Source organism: Podarcis cretensis (assembly GCF_951804945.1).
Source record: "Podarcis cretensis genome assembly, chromosome: 8".
NCBI classification, from domain to species: Eukaryota; Metazoa; Chordata; class Lepidosauria; order Squamata; family Lacertidae; genus Podarcis; species Podarcis cretensis.
In genome coordinates this window covers 13,169,305-13,187,074 of record NC_137177.1, presented here as the reverse complement: position 1 = coordinate 13,187,074, position 17,770 = coordinate 13,169,305, and the positions used below count along the sequence as shown (strand labels likewise).

The following is a 17,770-nucleotide window of genomic DNA, read 5'->3' as shown; positions in this document are numbered from 1 at the left end:
TCATGTGGTCTGTGGACATCCCTACTACAAATATCTACTGGTCACGATGCCTATATGTTCTAGGGTTGCCGTATGTCTGTGATTTCCCTGACATATTGCAGAAAAATAGCTCAAAAATGAACAAAACTATAAAAAAACCTCAACAACTTTGCCAACTTCTCTGTCCAGATTTTCTCTGTTTGTTTTATGTGCTTCTGACAGATATCTGGTTAAGCACTGTGATAACACTATGCTGGACTAAATGGGCTTTTGGTCAGAATCAGTAGGAATCCTATGATGTCCCTGATTCCTGACTCCTGTAGTGGGTCCCAGAGTTCTGTCAAACAGTAATCATCTGCACTGGTTGCCTATCGTTTTATGCAAAGTTTCCAGACAAACAGTCACAAACCTAAATTGGGCTGCATTTCAGCCCCGCCTCTGGAAAAATACGGTGGGAAGATTTTTTAATGATATTTCTTTGAAATACAGAGTGCTGTATACAATAACCATCTGTATAAAATAATAACCCAGCTATAACCATTGCCCTTAATCACCACCTCCACCTAATATTCTTAATTTGGTACATATAAACACAGAGCACATTTTATTTGCCACAGCAATTTATTATTAACCATACATCATATCATCATGAGGAAGAGTCCCCAAGCACCAGCTTTCTACTTTAGCTTCTCTATTCCTCTGTGCTTTGACCAGCATTGTTGAATTATTTTTGGGTTATCAGGCAGGTAACTTACAGCTCAACTGAAGCTGCAAATTGTGGTATCTTGAAGGAAGAAGATGTTGTTCTCTCCAAACTACCCTTCAAAGTTGAGCTGCTGTGATGAAGGTGCAGCATCACAGCATAGGGCATTAGTTATAGCACCTGGAAAGTACTCATTATACTGTGATTTCTTGGCCAACTCACAAAAAGATGGGGTGCCACAGCCATTATAAAATACATCAGGAACCGAACTATCATCTGGTAAAGAGAAAGAGGTATAGTCACTTGCATGCTGGGTAGTAACAGAGGTTTGGTTGTGTGCAGAAGAGGAATAATAGTTTTTATTAACTCTATTACGCAAGTATAGAAAGCATACCAGAATCACAAAATTCTTTAAAATTAAGAAAAAATAAATGTCTCTTTTTGTAATTAAGGGAGAGGGCCCCCACTCTGCACTGATATTGCATTCTGAATTGGGGTTCCATGGCTGCTTTACTTTTTAAAAACAAAACAAAACACTATTTTATTTTTTTAAAAAAACAGTTTTGCATATAATTTAACAGATTATTCCTTTATCCTTCTCATTCTCCCCCACCCCACCTCTGAAAGATAAAGGCTCGTCTATTTACATACAAAGCAAAGGTGACTTTAACTCTAATATAACTCTAATATATTTTGGGGGTTAGGGACGCAGGTGGCGCTGTGGGTTAAAGCCTCAGCGCCTAGGGCTTGCCGATCGAAAGGTCGGCGGTTCAAATCCCTGCGGCGGGGTGCGCTCCCGCTGCTCGGTCCCAGCGCCTGCCAACCTAGCAGTTCGAAAGTACCTCCAGGTGCAAGTAGATAAATAGGGACCGCTTACCAGCGGGAAGGTAAACGGCGTTTCCGTGTGCGGCTCTGGCTCGCCAGAGCAGCGATGTCACGCTGGCCACGTGACCCGGAAGTGTCTCCGGACAGCGCTGGCCCCTGGCCTCTTAAGTGAGATGGGCGCACAACCCCAGAGTCTGTCAAGACTGGCCCGTACGGGCAGGGGTACCTTTACCTTTACTATTTTGGGGGTGGGGAGCTGCCCCTATCACACATGCAATCTCTTTTCTAGCATGAAGCTGCAAACAGAACTAGAAAGCAACCTTGGCAGGCTGGGTTTCTCCTCTCCCACTCCTTGGCTGGCAGTGCAACTTACTGTGAACAATGGCAAACGAAATGCTTTGAGTCTCATCACCACGACAATTGACAGTTTTTGGGTTTGGACAAGCTTTTGAGCCAGAATAATGATAGGCCTCACACTTTCACCCATTCTCTTCATTAAGATGATACACTGCCAAAAGCACTGACTACAGTTAACACATGGATGCAACCCATATACAGTGCCAGATTTACATAGAAGCTAAACAAGGTATACTTCTTGGGGGCCAAAAAAAAAAAAATTAAAGGAAAAAAACTGGATTGAAATTTCCAAAATATGAGATAAAAAAACAAATAAAATAAAACCTACACACAGCAACAGTGTTTTGTGTTGCATAGGCTCCTATTTGTTATGTGCAAATGGCTTTAGATACCTATTAGCTCCATAAATTACCATTTGCATGTTCAGACCCAGAGACCTCCCCCCCCCCCAATAAATTCACACTTGGTTTTGATTTTTGGCAGAATTTAGGCCACAACTTCACTGGCCTGCAAATGGAGGACAGTGCAGTCTGTATTTTTTTCAAAATGGCAGCCTAGAGTGTGCTAAAAGGCCTGAAAGTGAAGCCCTACCTACCTCCTGTGCTTCTGACCAGCCAGACATTGTAGCAGTCCAAATCACGGCTCCCGGAAGATCTGATGTTATTTGTAGTTGCTCACATACACCAAAAGCATTGGCCCTCCTGTCCTTGGGTTCTGACAAGGCCTTCGCTTATTATCCCTGAAGTTTTCTGAAAATACCAAATGGGAGAAAAGTTCATACAGACCATCACTAAATCATACCAAAAAAACTATGCTGTGGTCTGCACTCACTCATATGTCGTTATTATGATTATTTTGCTATTGGGTTGTCTGTCAGTATGCTTTTTACTATGTTTTTTATCACTGATGTTTTGTGATTTATTTGTAATCTTGTACATGGCCCTGGGATCTTTTGATAAAGGGTGGTATACATATAATAATAGGGGACGCAGGTGGTGCTGTGGGTTAAAGCCTCAGCGCCTAGGACTTGCCGATCGAAAGGTCGGCGGTTCAAATCCCTGCGGCGGGGTGCGCTCCCGCTGCTCGGTCCCAGCGCCTGCCAACCTAGCAGTTCGAAAGCACCTCCGGGTGCAAGTAGATAAATAGGGACCGCTTACCAGCGGGAAGGTAAACGGCGTTTCCGTGTGCGGCTCTGGCTCACCAGATGCAGCTTTGTCACGCTGGCCACGTGACCCGGAAGTGTCTCCGGACAGCGCTGGCCCCTGGCCTCTTAAGTGAGATGGGCGCACAACCCCAGAGTCTGTCAAGACTGGCCCGTACAGGCAGGGGTACCTTTACCTTTTACATATAATAATAATAATAATAATAATAATAATAATAAGCAACTGACAGTTATGAGGGTTCTTTGCTACACTGTGACAACTTCTAAATGCTATGTAAAGTGAGTCTAAACAGCAGAACATCTGGATAAAGAAAATACAGGGGGGTGTTACAGCACCATGTACATAGGAACCAATTCCTAGGGCCCGAGGGGGCATCACCCCACCCAATAAAGTTGATGGGCATTGAGTCATGTGAGATTATGTGGAGCAGGGATTACCTGGGCCCCCACAATAGATACCTTGAAGATAGCAAGCCCATTATATGTTAGCAGACTCAACAGGGTCTTTTAGGCAGAATCACAGGCCTGGTTCACATATACACTCACTCACTCACTCACTCACTCACAAAAACACCTTGTATCATCTCTAGTTATTTGATTGTTCAACATTTAATGACTCAACTGAATGCATGAAAGGTGGAAAAAAAGCACTCTCCCCCTTCTCCATGTGATTCCCAGGATATGGGAGTCCCAAGGTTATATTCACATTTTTAGAAGACACACATTGAAGGGCTTAAGCTTAAAAAGTCAGTTTTATATCAAAAATATATATTGTTTAAATATATAATACTAATATTAAACAAAGAAAAATCCTCCTAGACATCTCCTAGACACTGTCCCTCTCTCTCATTATCCAAACACCAAAGTTCACTTCTTTCACACTGCCTTTGGCTTTCAGAACCATCACTAGTGAAACAAAAGCAAAGGACATATATCTGTGTTAGGGTATATTCCAGCCCCTAAAGTCCACAAGCTTTTCTGGTTAATGATCTCCCCTAACCCTGCACTTAACTATTACCAACTTATTTTAAGGAGCAAGTGACCATATTCTTTATGCCAAGTGGATTTAATGGGGCCAAGGACATCTTGTAGCACCCTGCTTGTGGTTAACGCTTAGCTGGAATGAAATATTCAATACAGCAATAGAGAAATTTAAATAATAATTTATTTGTCAGACAAATAAATGAGAGGCACAGTGGTATATGGTTACCAAGCTCTGGCCTGGCCTCCTGCCATTATGGCCAGCACTTATATTTCCTTAATCCAGCCCCCTTGCTCCTCCTGTGGCTGCCTCTGTCCAATCAGCCTGGTTGAAATTCCTATTGGCTGTTTGCTAGAACCAATCACAAAAGATACACCCATTTCCTTTTTGCCTTTTATGGGAAACAAAAAGCTATATATTCTTCTATCTATAAATGACAAATAAGTAGTCATATATCTTACATTTGTCTCAACAAGAAACCTTAATTACCAGCTCACCTCTTGCCCTCCTTGCCCTATTGCCCTCCAAAACAGATGGTTAATAGTTTTAAATTTTTATCTTAAACATATGTCAAGGATCTTGAGTTCACATCAACATTGAAAGATCTCCTTCTTTTGGAGGTCTTTAAACAAAGGCCTGACAACCATATGTGTGCTCTAATGATGTTTCCTGCTTGGCAAGGGGGGCTGGGCTGATGGCCCCTGTGGTCTCTTCCAACTATATGAAATAAGAATCTAGCATAAGGATTTAACATTTCTTAGTTTCTAATTCCTTTGCATAATTACATTTAAGCCAATCTATTTAATACATAACATAAATAACCTTTTAAAAGGAAAAGAAATCTTAAAAGGATCTCAGTTTAAGAAAGAAACAACTTTAGAAAAAGACTTCCCAAAATACTCCCTCCCTTTCTGCCAGCCAGATGCTCTTGGCCTTTTAACCTTAGGAAAATATGGCTCAAGTTTAATGGGAGGCACATGGTTTTATTTTACTATTTACCCACTCTTAATTATGTTTTCTCAGCCTTTTTTATATTCTGTAATATGTAGGGTCAGTGTAACCTTGGCTCTCAGCCTGTAATTCCCTTTTTACGACTTTGAGAATTGTTTTCTGCTATAAATCAGGGGGGCCCCTTGTCCAGGAGGATAAACATCTTGCCAAGGTTCTTAGGCAGCTGGTCTTCTGCCTGGCATGAAACATTTGAAAATCTTTAAGCTCTTTTTAAAATGCAGGCCCTGATCAAAAATATAAGCCTAAGTAAAATGCAGGCTATGATTAGATGCCTCAATCTAACACTCGAGTCACTGTGCATTTTATTAATGTACCACAAAGGAAACTGTGGAAAGACACCCCTCTCCCCTATCACAAAATTTCATGCGGCTGACTCTCAGGGAAATCTGGCTAAATTGCCTGGGCTTCTGGAAATCCCATTTCAGCGCTGAGCTTTGAATTCTAGTGTGACCTGATGGCACTCATTTCCCCACATCCAGGGTGGTGAAATTGAGGTTGGCACAGCTTAGGAGAGACGTATCCTTGGGGTTCTTGGGAGAGGTAAGAGATTTAATTTGTTTTTCACACTGTGCTTTAAATCATGATATAGTGCTATTAGAATTCTAGCAATTTGTGACACTGTGCTTAACCTGTTGTTCCTGGGTGTTGGCAAAGTGTTCCTATACTTTCCTCCAATTAAGGCTGTTCATGCATCAATTCCCTCTCAAACTCCTTTCAGACTCTTCAGCTTTCTAGAATGATATAGACCAGGCATAGGAGAACTTGGTCCTCCACATGTTTTGGCACATGATGGGATTTGTAGTCCCAAAACATGTGGAGGGTCGAGTTTACCTATGCCTGATGAAGAAAACTCCTGATCACCTGAATAATAAATAAATAAATAAGGGGAAAAACATGCACCCAACCCCTGAGACCATTCCATTGTAACTATCCGACCTCCCAAAATTTCAACACCTCTTGAGACGGTTTGACCCCTTTCCATTTCAACAGTACAAACTCTACAAACACCTTCCATATCTCCTCAAAATTATTTCTCCTACATATTCCCCTTACCTTACCTTACCTTACCTTAATAGCACAAAATAGAAAAACCCCTGCAATTATTTTTCCAGCCACACTGTATCACTATATTTCATCCTTATTCTCTTGCTCTCCTTTCTCACACTGTGCTTCCCCCGCTTATCTGTTGTTTTGATTTCTTATTTCCTGTTTTCTCCCATTGACTGCAGCTTATTCACAAAGTTTCCCAGGCTACGGGAAAAGAGAAAATGAAATAAGAAAGCTTTTAATCCCAATTTTTCCATTTTTTTTCTTTTTTTAACTCAAACAAAGGTTTTCAATGTCTCCTTTTCCATTCCCCAAAATCATCTCTCTCAGCAGTGTGTTTCTTTCTTCAGCCTCTTCAAAAGGCCCTTCTATTATCCACATATATATGTTCATAAAAAAAGCAAATATAAAAAAACAAAAAAAAAGGTTTAGGGTTTTCAAACCAAGTCTCCTTTCCCCCTTCCTTCATCTTCTTCCAAAAGGTCACCCATTAATCGGTATATAAAGAATAGAAAATTACAGCGCCTGCAGTCTAGATCTAGTCTCTCTCAGATCCAAACAAACAAACAAACAAACAAACAAGTAGGAACAAAGGAAATAAAAAGGAACAAAGGAAATAAAAAACAATCCTTAATTTAAAAACCAGCAGATTTTGCTTGTTTGGGATATAAAGGGAGAATGCAAGCTGCAGAAGAATTCCTGTGGCTGAGCTATGGCCATCAAAGAACAATATATGGCAACTGAGGGACATGAATAATGCAACTCCTTCCCTCTGCCCAGAAACTAGGGATTTGGAAGGTTGCCAGGGTAACTACCCCAGGAACAAGGGTGACTGGAGGAAGAAGGAGGAAAAAGAATTGAGATCCTCTATGAGCAGACTGCTAGAAGGCCGCCCACACTACTGTGGGGTACTATGCCACCTTAAAAGGCCTATTCTTCACCTGAAGGTCTAAATAGGCGAATAAACCATATTTCTTAAAGCCACAACATTCTCTGATACGTCTCAGTTCTCCAAAGGAGCACAAACCTTGTGTGAGTGCCTGGAACGCCCTGGGCTCTTGCCACCCGACTTTTGTAACCATACCCATTTCTTCCCTCTGCAAAGACTGCCCTTCACCACACCACCATCCCCAACACCACCAAAGACCCTTTATTTGGCAAATTCTTCATGTGCCCCCTCCATGAGAGGTCCAGAGGGCTTCAACATGAGAAAAAGAGCTTATTCTTTATTTGACAAATACAGACACAGAACACAGTTTTATTTGCCATACCATTTTATTGTGATCATGATCAAGAGAAGTTTAACCATACATTATAATATCATGAGGAAAAGTCCCCAAGCCCCACTTTTCTACTTTAGCTTATCCATCCCTGCATCCCATTCACCCTACACTAATGCCAAATAGGGGACTCTGCAGACCTGTGAACCCCACTTTCTCTGCACTCCCAATATCAGGTAAGCAACTTCCTCCTTCACTGTGGCTGCATATCATGGATGTCAAAGGGGAAGACTTTGCTATCTTCTAATTACTCATCAAGGTTGGACTTTGGTAGTATTGCAGTATGACAGCATTGTGATTGGTTGATATTGCGAAAAAAGTCATCATCCATTGATGTCCTTGCTAGCGTGCAAAATCCCATGTGGCACAGCCTTTGAAAACCTTATCAGAACGATTAAGGCCATCTAATAAAGAGAAAAAAGCATAGTCATACAATTCATTGAGTAGTACCAAGGTCACAGGGTGCAGGAGACAGAGAATGGGAACATTTTTATCATTATAAACTGTATTGTGCATATAGAAACATGTTAAAATCACATCCTAATATCATACTGATGTTTAAAATCCAACCAACATGGTTATGGAATTCAAAATCCATGGCTGCTTTAAGTTTTTTTTAAGGCTCATTGAAATGCTCTCTCTCTCTCTCTCTGTGTGTGTGTGTGTGTGTGTATGTATACACACAGGGAGAGAGAGCGAGAGAGAGAGCGAGAGAGAGAGAGAGAGATACATATAGTCTCATCCAGGCACCAGCAACCTGTAGCCCATGGGCCAGAAGTGGCCCACAGCGGCGGCCGTATAACTGGCCCATGGGGCACCCCAGAACTGAGCTGCCTGCTTGGTGAGTTCCTGCGCCGCACTGTGGCACAGCATGGCACAACACAGGGACTCGCTTCCGTGGCGTTGGAAATGACACACGCAGACACCAGAAATTGCGTCTGTGCATGTGCAGACTCACACAGATGCCAGAGATCACAGGTGGGGACGCTCACGTGCACTCGCTATCCAACCCACAGAGGCGGCTCCATGGAATTGATCTGGCCCAGGTAGCGTAAACCTTGCCAACACCTGGTCTCATCCATATAAGTAAAGATGGTCAAGGACCCCCGAACAGTTCAGTCCAGTCAAAGGTGACTATGGGGTTGTGGCGCTCATCTCGCTTTCAGACTGAGGGAGATGGCATTTGTCCACAGACAGCTTTCTGGGTCATGTGGCCAGCATGACTAAACCACTTTTGGTGCAACAGGACACCATGACAGAAGCCAGTGCACACAGAAATGCCATTTACCTTCCCACTGCAGCAGTACTTATTTATCTACTCGCACCGGAGTGCTTTTGAACTGCCATGATGGGAGGAGCTGGGACAGAGCAACGGGAGCTCACCCCATCACGCAGATTCCAACCACTGACCTGCCGATTGGCAAGCCCAAGAGGCTCAGTGGTTTAGACCACAGCGCCACCCACTCACATTATATGCAAAGCAAAGGCTATTGGAACGCTAATATTTTTGGGGGTGAACTCCCCTTCCCATACACATACTATATATTTTCTGGCAGGAAGCCACAGACTGAATGAGACAGCAACCCACCCACACACCTTAGCAAACTGTGTCCACCTCCCACCTCTGACTCAATGGTTAACCATAGTACTTACAGTTAGCCATCACAAACTCTATGCACAGATTCTCTTCACCTCTACATCTGACAGTCTCTGAGTCCTGACAATCTTCAAAGCTGGAAGAAATGCAGCCTGGGCACACCAAACCATTGTAGGGCGGATCCGACTCTGCCAAAAGCAACCATTAGAATCAACACATGAATCCAGACCAGATGTCTCTATTTTAATTCCTAGGCTCCAGTTGTCTAATCCTATGAGATATGTGCAGTGTTTCCACTGCATTCTGCTTCTAGAACCATTCACTGATGCAATGCAGTTGAAGAGTCTGGCAACCAGTTTATGAAGAAAAGGGAGCAATTTTAGTTGCTGCTGTCCTGAGATAGACTGGAGAGACTCTACCCACACTATGGGTGAATTTCACTCTTGAGGGGAGAGCTGGACTTACTGTAGGAGGTGACAAAGAAACCTTTTGGCATCAACATCTTGGCAAGATTCTTGTGGGAAGCTGAGATTTACCAGGTTGTAAGGCTAGGTGAGAAAATGAACACTCCCAGAAGATAACTGAAGATGGTCTGTTATACGGGGAGAGAGATTAGGAGCTACTTTTGCACTTATTTTCTCTCACTCTCTTTCTCTCTTCTCTTTAATGCTGTTGATAAATAAGTGTTATGTTTAATAGTTGCATCTGAGCTGAATGGATAATAATTTCTCTTTTTTGATTGGGATGAGATGTGGAGATTATTACTGGGATGCCAAAGTGAATAAGTTGAAAGGCTTTTCTTTATGCATTATTTGTTGTTGTTGTTTAGTCGTTTAGTCGTGTCCGACTCTTCGCGACGCCATGGACCAGAGCACACCAGGCACTCCTGTGTTATTTATTATGTACTATATTCCATGATGTATTATTACACATGACTTAATACTTTGAGTAGGGGACGCGGGTGGGTTAAACCACAGAGCCTAGGACTTGCCAATCCGAAGGTCGGCAGTTCGAATCCCCACGATGGGGTGAGCTCCCGTTGGTCCCTGCTCCTGCCAACCTAGCAATTCGAAAGCACATCAAAGTGCAAGTAGATAAATAGGTACCACTCCAGCGGGAAGGTAAACGGCATTTTCGTGCGCTGCTCTAGTTCGCCAGAAGCAGCTTAGTCATGCTGGCCACATGACCTGGAAGCTGTACACCGGCTCCCTCGGCCAGTAAAGCGAGATGAGCGCCGCAACTCCAGAGTCGGCCACGACTGGACCTAATGGTCAGGGGTCCCTTTACCTTTACCTTAATACTTTGAGTTATATATATGAACATAATGTTATGTAGGCAAGAACCAGAATCTGTTCAAGAAAATTGGAGATATGAAAGGAACATTTCGTACAAAGATTACCATAATAAAGGACAAACGTGGTAAGGACCTAACAGAAACAGAAGGCATCAAGAAGAGGTGACAAGAATACACAGAGGAATTATACCAAAAAGATATGGATGGCTCGTACACCCCAGGTAGTGTGGTTGCTGAGCTTGAGCCAGACATCTTGGAGAATGAAGTCAAATGGGCCTTAGAAAGCATTGCTAATAACAAGGCCAGTGGAAGTGATGATATTCCAGCTGAACTATTTAAAAATTTAAGAGATGATGCTGTTAAGGTGCTACACTCAATATGCCAGCAAGTTTGGAAAACTCAGCAGTGGCCAGAGGATTGGAGAAGATCAGTCTGCATCCCAATCCCGAAGAAGGGCAGTGCCAAAGAATGCTCCAACTACCGCACAATTGCACTCATTTCATACGCTAGCAAGGTTATGCTTAAAATTCTACAAGGAAGGCTCAAGCAGTATGTGGACCTAGAACTCCCAGAAGTACAAGCTGGATTTAGAAGAGGCAGAGGAACCAGAGACCAAATTGCAAACATGTGCTGGATTATGGAGAAAGCTAGAGAGTTCCAGAAAGACATCTACTTCTGCTTCATTGACAATGCAAAAGCCTTTGACTGTGTTGACCACAGCAAACTATGGCAAGTTCTTAAAGAAATGGGAGGTGCCTGATCACCTCCTCTGTCTCCTGATAAATCTCTATGTGGGACAAGAAGCTACAGTTAGAACTGGATATGGAACAACTGATTGGTTCAAAATTGGGGAAGGAGTACGACAAGGCTGTATATTGTCTCCCTGCTTATTTAACTTATATGCAGAATTTATCATGTGAAAGGCGGGGCTGGATGAATCCCTAGCCGGAATTAAGATTGCTGGAAGAAATATCAACAGCCTCAGATATGCAGATGACACAACATTGATGGCAGAAAGTGAGGAGGAATTAAAGAAGTTTTTAATGAGGGTGAAAGAGGAGAGCGCAAAATATGGTTTGAAGCTCAGCATCAAAAAAACGAAGATCATGGCCACTGGTCCCATCACTTCCTGGCAAATAGAAGCGGAAGAAATGGAGGCAGTGAGAGATTTTACTTTCTTGGGCTCCATGATCACTGCAGATAGTGACAGCAGCCCTGAAATTAAAAGATGCCTGCTTCTTGGGAGAAAAGTAACGACAAACCTAGACAGCATCTTAAAAAGCAGAACATTACCTTGCCAACAAATGTCCGTATAGTTAAAGCTATGGTTTTCCCAGTAGTGATGAATGGAAGTGAGAGCTGGACCATAAAGAAGGCTGATCACTGATGAATTGATGCTTTTGAATTATGGTGCTGGAGGAGACTCTAGAGAGTCCCATGGACTGCAAGAAGATCAAACCTATCCATTCTTAAGGAAATCAGCCCTGAGTGCTCACTGGAAGGACAGATCGTGAAGCTGAGACTCCAAGACCTTGGCCACCTCATGAAAAGAGAAGACTCCCTGGAAAAGACCCTGATGTTGGGAAAGATGGAGGGCACAAGGAGAAGGGGGCGACAGAGGACGAGGTGGTTGGATAGTGTTCTCGAAGCTACCAGCAGCAGTTTGACCAAACTGTGGGAGGCAGTGGATGACAGAAGTGCCTGGCGTGCTATGGTCCATGGGGTCACGAAGAGTCGGACACGACTAAACAACAACAACAACAAGGTATATTATGTTGTTTATTTGGTGCTGTGTTGTAAACTGTCCTGTGACCTATTGATGAAGGACAGTATATAAATTTCTCAAATAAATAAATTTTGTTTTCATGTTGTATTTATTATATTTATATACCACTCAATACAGTGGTACCTCAGGTTACATACGCTTCAGGTTACAAACTCCGCTAACCCAGAAATAGTGCTTCAGGTTAAGAACTTTGCTTCAGGATGAGAACAGAAATCGGGCTCCGGCGGCGTGGCAGCAGCAGGAGGCCCCATTAGCTAAAGTGGTGCTTCAGGTTAAGAACAATTTCAGGTTAATAACGAACCTCTGGAATGAATTAAGTATTTAACCTGAGGTACAACTCTACATAAAAAAGTCCCTAAGTAGTTTACAAAATCTCTCTCTCTCTCTCTCTCTCTCTCTCTCTCTGTGTGTGTGTGTGTGTGTTTAAATGTCTCCTGGACAGTTAAGTCCAGTTGAATTTGCACAAAAACACTGTTTACCTTTCCATCCCAGTGGTGCCTATTTATCTACTTTTGCTGGAATGCTTTCTAACTGCTAGGTTAGCAACAGCTGTGATAAAGCAATGGGAGCTCATTCCATCGCATGGATTTGAGCTGCTGACTCTACGATCAGCAAGTCCAAGAGGCTCAGTGGATTAGACCACAGTGCCACCCACGTCTCTGTCTCTCTCTCTCTCTCTCTCTCTCTCTCTGTGTGTGTGTGTGTGTGTGTGAAACTGAGTAACCACAATAAAATAAAATGCAGTTTTCAATATAACTACAATACATTGCAATAATATATTTTTTAAAAAACACAGCAAACCATTTTGAAATATCTTTAGAGTCAGGGACCCCTTCCTTCATGCACTAAACACTACACACCACAGCCAAATCCTGATTTACATATGCACAAAAATTTAATATGACTCCTCCTAGTCTGTTCAGCTAATACATACAAAACACATAATCCACCCATTCATTCCAGTATATCTATCTCAATAAGTCACCAACCACTAACCCCACTCACTCCTTCCTCTCAGGAAAAAAAAGTATGGATGGCAGCTAATGGATTGAGGTTGAATGTCAACAAGATAGAAGTACTCTTTCTGGGGGACAGAGGGTGGGCATGTATGGGGGCTCCCTGGTCCTAAATGGAGTAACTATGCCCCTGAAGGACCTGGTGCATGGCCTGGGAGTCATTTTGGACTCACAGCTGTCCATGGAGGCACAAGTTAATTCTGTGTCCAGGGCAGCTGTTTACCAGATCCATTTGTTAGGCAGGCTGAGACCCTGCCTGCCTGTGCACTGTCCTGCCAGGGGGTGCATGCTCTGGTTATCTCCCACTTGGACTACTGCAGCACACTATGTGGGGCTGCCAGATTGGTGAGTAGGAGCAGCTGCCGGAACCATATAACACTGGCTCCCGGCGCTTCCGGTTTCCTGCTATGGGAAATGGCTGCCTCCCACACAAATGGACCATAGCCATGCCAGTAATTCAGGAGTGATATGGGAGTAATTAGCCATGGCAGACTCCCCAAGGTGGTGGAGGTCTGTCTCACAGACCCGCAGATAGTCCGTGATCTGTCAGCTTGCATGAAGGTGTGAGCAACACGAATGCTGGGTCTAAGAGCACGGTATGGCTGGCACTCTCCAGACGGAAACAAAATGGTGATGATTATTGCACAGTTACAAAGAAAAAAAAGGAATTCTCATGGACCAGGGAGTCCTCCACACCAGCCCGCCCCCTGTCCCCCAAACCCCCTGATGATCTCTCCCAGCGGCTTCATATAGATGTTAAAAAGCATGGGGGAGAGGACGGAACCTTGAGGCACCCCACAAGTGAGGGCCCAGGGGTCTGAACACTCATCCCCCACCACCACTTTCTGAACACGGCCCAGGAGGAAGGAGCGAAACCACTGTATAACAGTGCCCCCAACTCCCAGCCCCTCTAGACGGTCCAGAAGGATGTTATGGTCGATTGTATCAAAGGCCGCTGAGAGATCCAGCAGAACTAGGAAACAGCTCTCACCTTTGTCCCTAGCTCGCCGGAGATCATCAACCAGCGCAACCAAGGCAGTTTCAGTCCCATGATGAGGCCTGAATCCCGATTGGAAGGGATCCAAATGGTCCGCATCCTCCAGGCGTGCCTGGAGTTGTTCAGCAACCACGCGCTCAATCACCTTGCCCAAGAAAGGAAGATTTGAGACTGGGCGATAGTTGGCCATACTGGCCAGGTCTAAAGATGGTCCTGAATAGGGTAACTGTGCCCCTGAAGGACCAGGTGCGCAGCCTGGGAGTCATTTTGGACTCACTTCTTAAGATGTTTTTAAGAAGCGGTTTAATGACCGCTTCTTTCAGCGGATCTGGGAATGTTCCCTCACAGAGGGAAGCATTCACCACCCCACAGAGCCCATCGCCCAGCCCTTCCCGGCTTGCTTTTATTAGCCAGGATGGGCAAGGATCCAGGAGACAGGTGGTTGGTTTCACGCGTCCAAGCAGCCTGTCCACATCCTCGGGGGTAACGGATTGAAATTGATTCCATGCAACTTGACCAGACAGAGCTCTAGCACTCTCCCGCCCCGGCCCTGCTCCCACGGTGGTGTCTAGCTCCTTCCGAATATGAGTGATTTTATCTGCAAAAAACTTTGCAAAATCGTTGCAGGAGATCTTGGGGTCTTTACAAGGCCCCGGTGGTAAAGGTGGTTCCGTTAAATTACGAACCACCTGAAAGAGTCTCCTGCTACTATTTTCTGCAGATGCAATAGAGGCGGTGAAGAAAGTCTTCTTTGCCGTCGCTATCGCCACTTGGTAGGCTCGACGTTGAGCTCTAACCTGTGTCCGATCAGATTCGGAGTGAGTTTTTTGCCACCGACGCTCTAGCCGTCTCAGCGATTGTTTCATCGCCCTCAGCTCCGAAGAAAACCACGGAGCTGTCCGGGCTCCATGCAATCGGAGATGGCACTTCGGAGCCAGACAGTCGATAGCCCTGGTTAACTCCGCATTCCAGCGGGCCACCAGGGAATCAGCTGAAAGGCCATCAACAAGGGATAAAGCATCCCCTACCACTCTCTGGAAACCATTTGGATCCATTAAGTGGCGGGGGCGGACCATCCGAATTGGTCCCACCTCCCTGCAGAGGGGAAGGGTCGCGGAGAAGTTCAGTTGCACCAGGAAGTGATCTGACCATGGCACTTCTTTTGTTTCACTTTTACTTAGTGTCAGATCACCCACGTCACTAGAGGTGAACACCAGGTCTAAGGCATGTCCATGACTATGAGTTGGGCCAAACTTATTCAGGGGCAGCCCCATGGAGGCCATGCTTCCCACGAAGTCCTGAGCAGCCCCTTGTAAGGTCGTGTCGGCATGGATGTTAAAATCTCCTAGGACAACCAAACTAGGCGTCTCCAGGAGAAAATCCGCCACGACCTGAAGCAGCTCAGACAGGGAGTCCTTGGTGCAGCGGGGAGGTCGGTACACCAAAAGGAATCCTGTACTGCCCCTTTTGCCCAACTTCCAGAACATGCACTCAGAAAACTGGATCTTGCCAGTAGGACGCCTGGTGCAAGCTAGTGACTTCCTAAAAATCACTGCAACCCCCCTCCCCGCCCACATGACCTGGGTTGCTGTGCGTAAGAGAAACCTGGTGGGCAAGCGGCGGCAAGGACAGGCCCATCTGCTTCCTCCAACTAGGTCTCTGTCACACATGCCAGGTCAAATCCTCCATCCACAATCAGGTCGTGGATGGCAGTGGTTTTATTCATCATTGACCTGGCATTACACAGCAACACCTTCAGGTCATGTAGGTTTCCCCTGTTGATTCCAGTATCCATCTGGTCAAGGCCAGACCCGGAGGCAGGGATAGTCTTCAAACAATGACTAAACCTGCCTCCTCGGTAATGACATGGTCTGGTCTTAGCGTAACTCCGCCTCCTGCCCATGATCGGATGTCCCACTGCTTCCCCCCCTGTGGAACTTGTCCCAGCCATCGTGTTGGCTGGGGCCCCACTCCCAGGCAGCCCTGATCCCGCCCCTTAAAAACAAAACACAAACTATACAGAACCAATAAAACAACAACAACAAAAAGAAACAGAACAATTATACTAAAATTAATCCCCAACTAAATATCCATCCCACCCACCCCCAACAATGGAAAAAAGGAAAAAAAAATAATTTAAATTTAAATTTAAATTGCCACTGACTGCTTGAGGACATTTTAAAGCACATTAACCACCTGGAACAGGGAAGAATGGCAGAACACTTCCCACCCTTCCCAAAAAGTTTGTTCCAAATAAGTGCCTGGGCCACGTCCCCTGGGCCAGTTGGAAAAGGCCCTGGAAGGGAGCAGGCCCTGCAGTCCTCACCCAGCCGATGTTCTGAGGCCTCACTGCAGCAGGAGTCCCTTTGTAGCCGGGAGAGAGGGCCTGGGCCACGCCCCCTGGGCCAGCTGGAAAAGGCCCTGGAAGGGAGCAGGCCCTGCAGTCCTCACCCAGCCGATGGTCCGAGGCCTCACTGCAGCAGGAGTCCCTTTGTAGCCGGGAGAGAGGGCCTGGGCCACGCCCCCTTGGCCAGCTGGAAAAGGCCCTGGAAGGGAGCAGGCCCTGCAGTCCTCACCCAGCCGATGGTCCGAGGCCTCACTGCAGCAGGAGTCCCTTTATAGCCGGGAGAGAGGTCCTGGGCCACGCCCCCTGGGCCAGCTGGAAAAGGCCCTGGAAGGGAGCAGGCCCTGCAGTCCTCACCCAGCCGATGGTCCCCATTAAGAGGCATCAGAGAGAATTTGTTGACTTGCCATTTATAAACTCTATTTTTGGAACGAAGCCTGGTGCCAGTAATGAGAACATGATGGTCAAAGGAGAAATAAGAGGACTGAACACCAAAATAATTGGACAGAGAAGAAGATGAATTAAAAAAAACCCTGCTGTGTGTTAACAATAAAAAACTTTACTACAGAAGATGTGAACCATAGAAATGACAGATTAGACGGAGAATCAGGATGGATAATATTAGTTTTGAATTTGGAAAAACAGCCGAAAATGCAGAGACACGAATGAGGATGAATATCTCTAGACATCTAGAACATGGGAAGTCCCCCCAAATTATTTATTATTGAAATTTATAAGTGGTGGTATAGTTATTATTGTAATATGGATTGATTTGATTTGATTTGTCATTAATTGGAAGAATGTTATTAAAAATGAATTAAAAAATTTAACACAAACACTGGCTCCTAGTATGTTTCTGGGCATAATTCAAAGTGTTGGTGCTGGCCTTTAAAGCTATAAACAGCCACAAACCAGTATACCTGAAGAAGCATCTCTACACCCATCATTCAGCCTGGACACTGAGGTTCAGTTCCAAGGGCTTTCTCAAGGCTCCTTCACTGCAATAAATGAGGTTGTGGGGAAGCAGGCAGAGGGGCCTTCTTGGTAGTGATGCCCACCCTGTGGAATGCTCTCCTATCAGACATCAAGGAGATAAGTAACTATACAACCTTTAGAAGACATCCGAAGACAGCTCTGTATTGGAAGGCTTTTATCATTTTATGCTTTATTATGTTTTTGTATAAGCTGGAAGCCACTAAGTTTGGCTGGGACAAGCCCTGTAGGGACCTTCAAAATGGAGGTGCTGCAATGGGCTTTATGTGGTTGCATCTTTCGATGAACTGATTGGACAATTGTGAGTCATGCAGCTGGGGAGTGTATGTTCGTGTGTTTGTTTGAATTGAACAGTGTTTAGTTTGTTAATGTTTGTTAATATTGTTTTGTGGATTAT

At 44.7% G+C, this 17,770-nt stretch overlaps 1 protein-coding gene across 1 annotated transcript in view; it reads right to left on the bottom strand.

Moving 5' to 3' along the window:
• Nucleotides 1–7,342: 7,342 nt before the first annotated feature.
• LOC307221707 (phospholipase A2 inhibitor gamma subunit B-like) overlaps nucleotides 7,343–17,770 on the bottom strand; it is a 49,170-nt gene continuing 38,742 nt past the window's right edge. Inside the window, exon 5 of the mRNA XM_079986479.1 lies at nucleotides 7,343–7,750. Within this exon, the coding sequence (XP_079842605.1) occupies nucleotides 7,689–7,750 (62 nt within the window). The 3' untranslated portion in view covers nucleotides 7,343–7,688. The remainder of the gene's footprint in view (nucleotides 7,751–17,770) is intronic.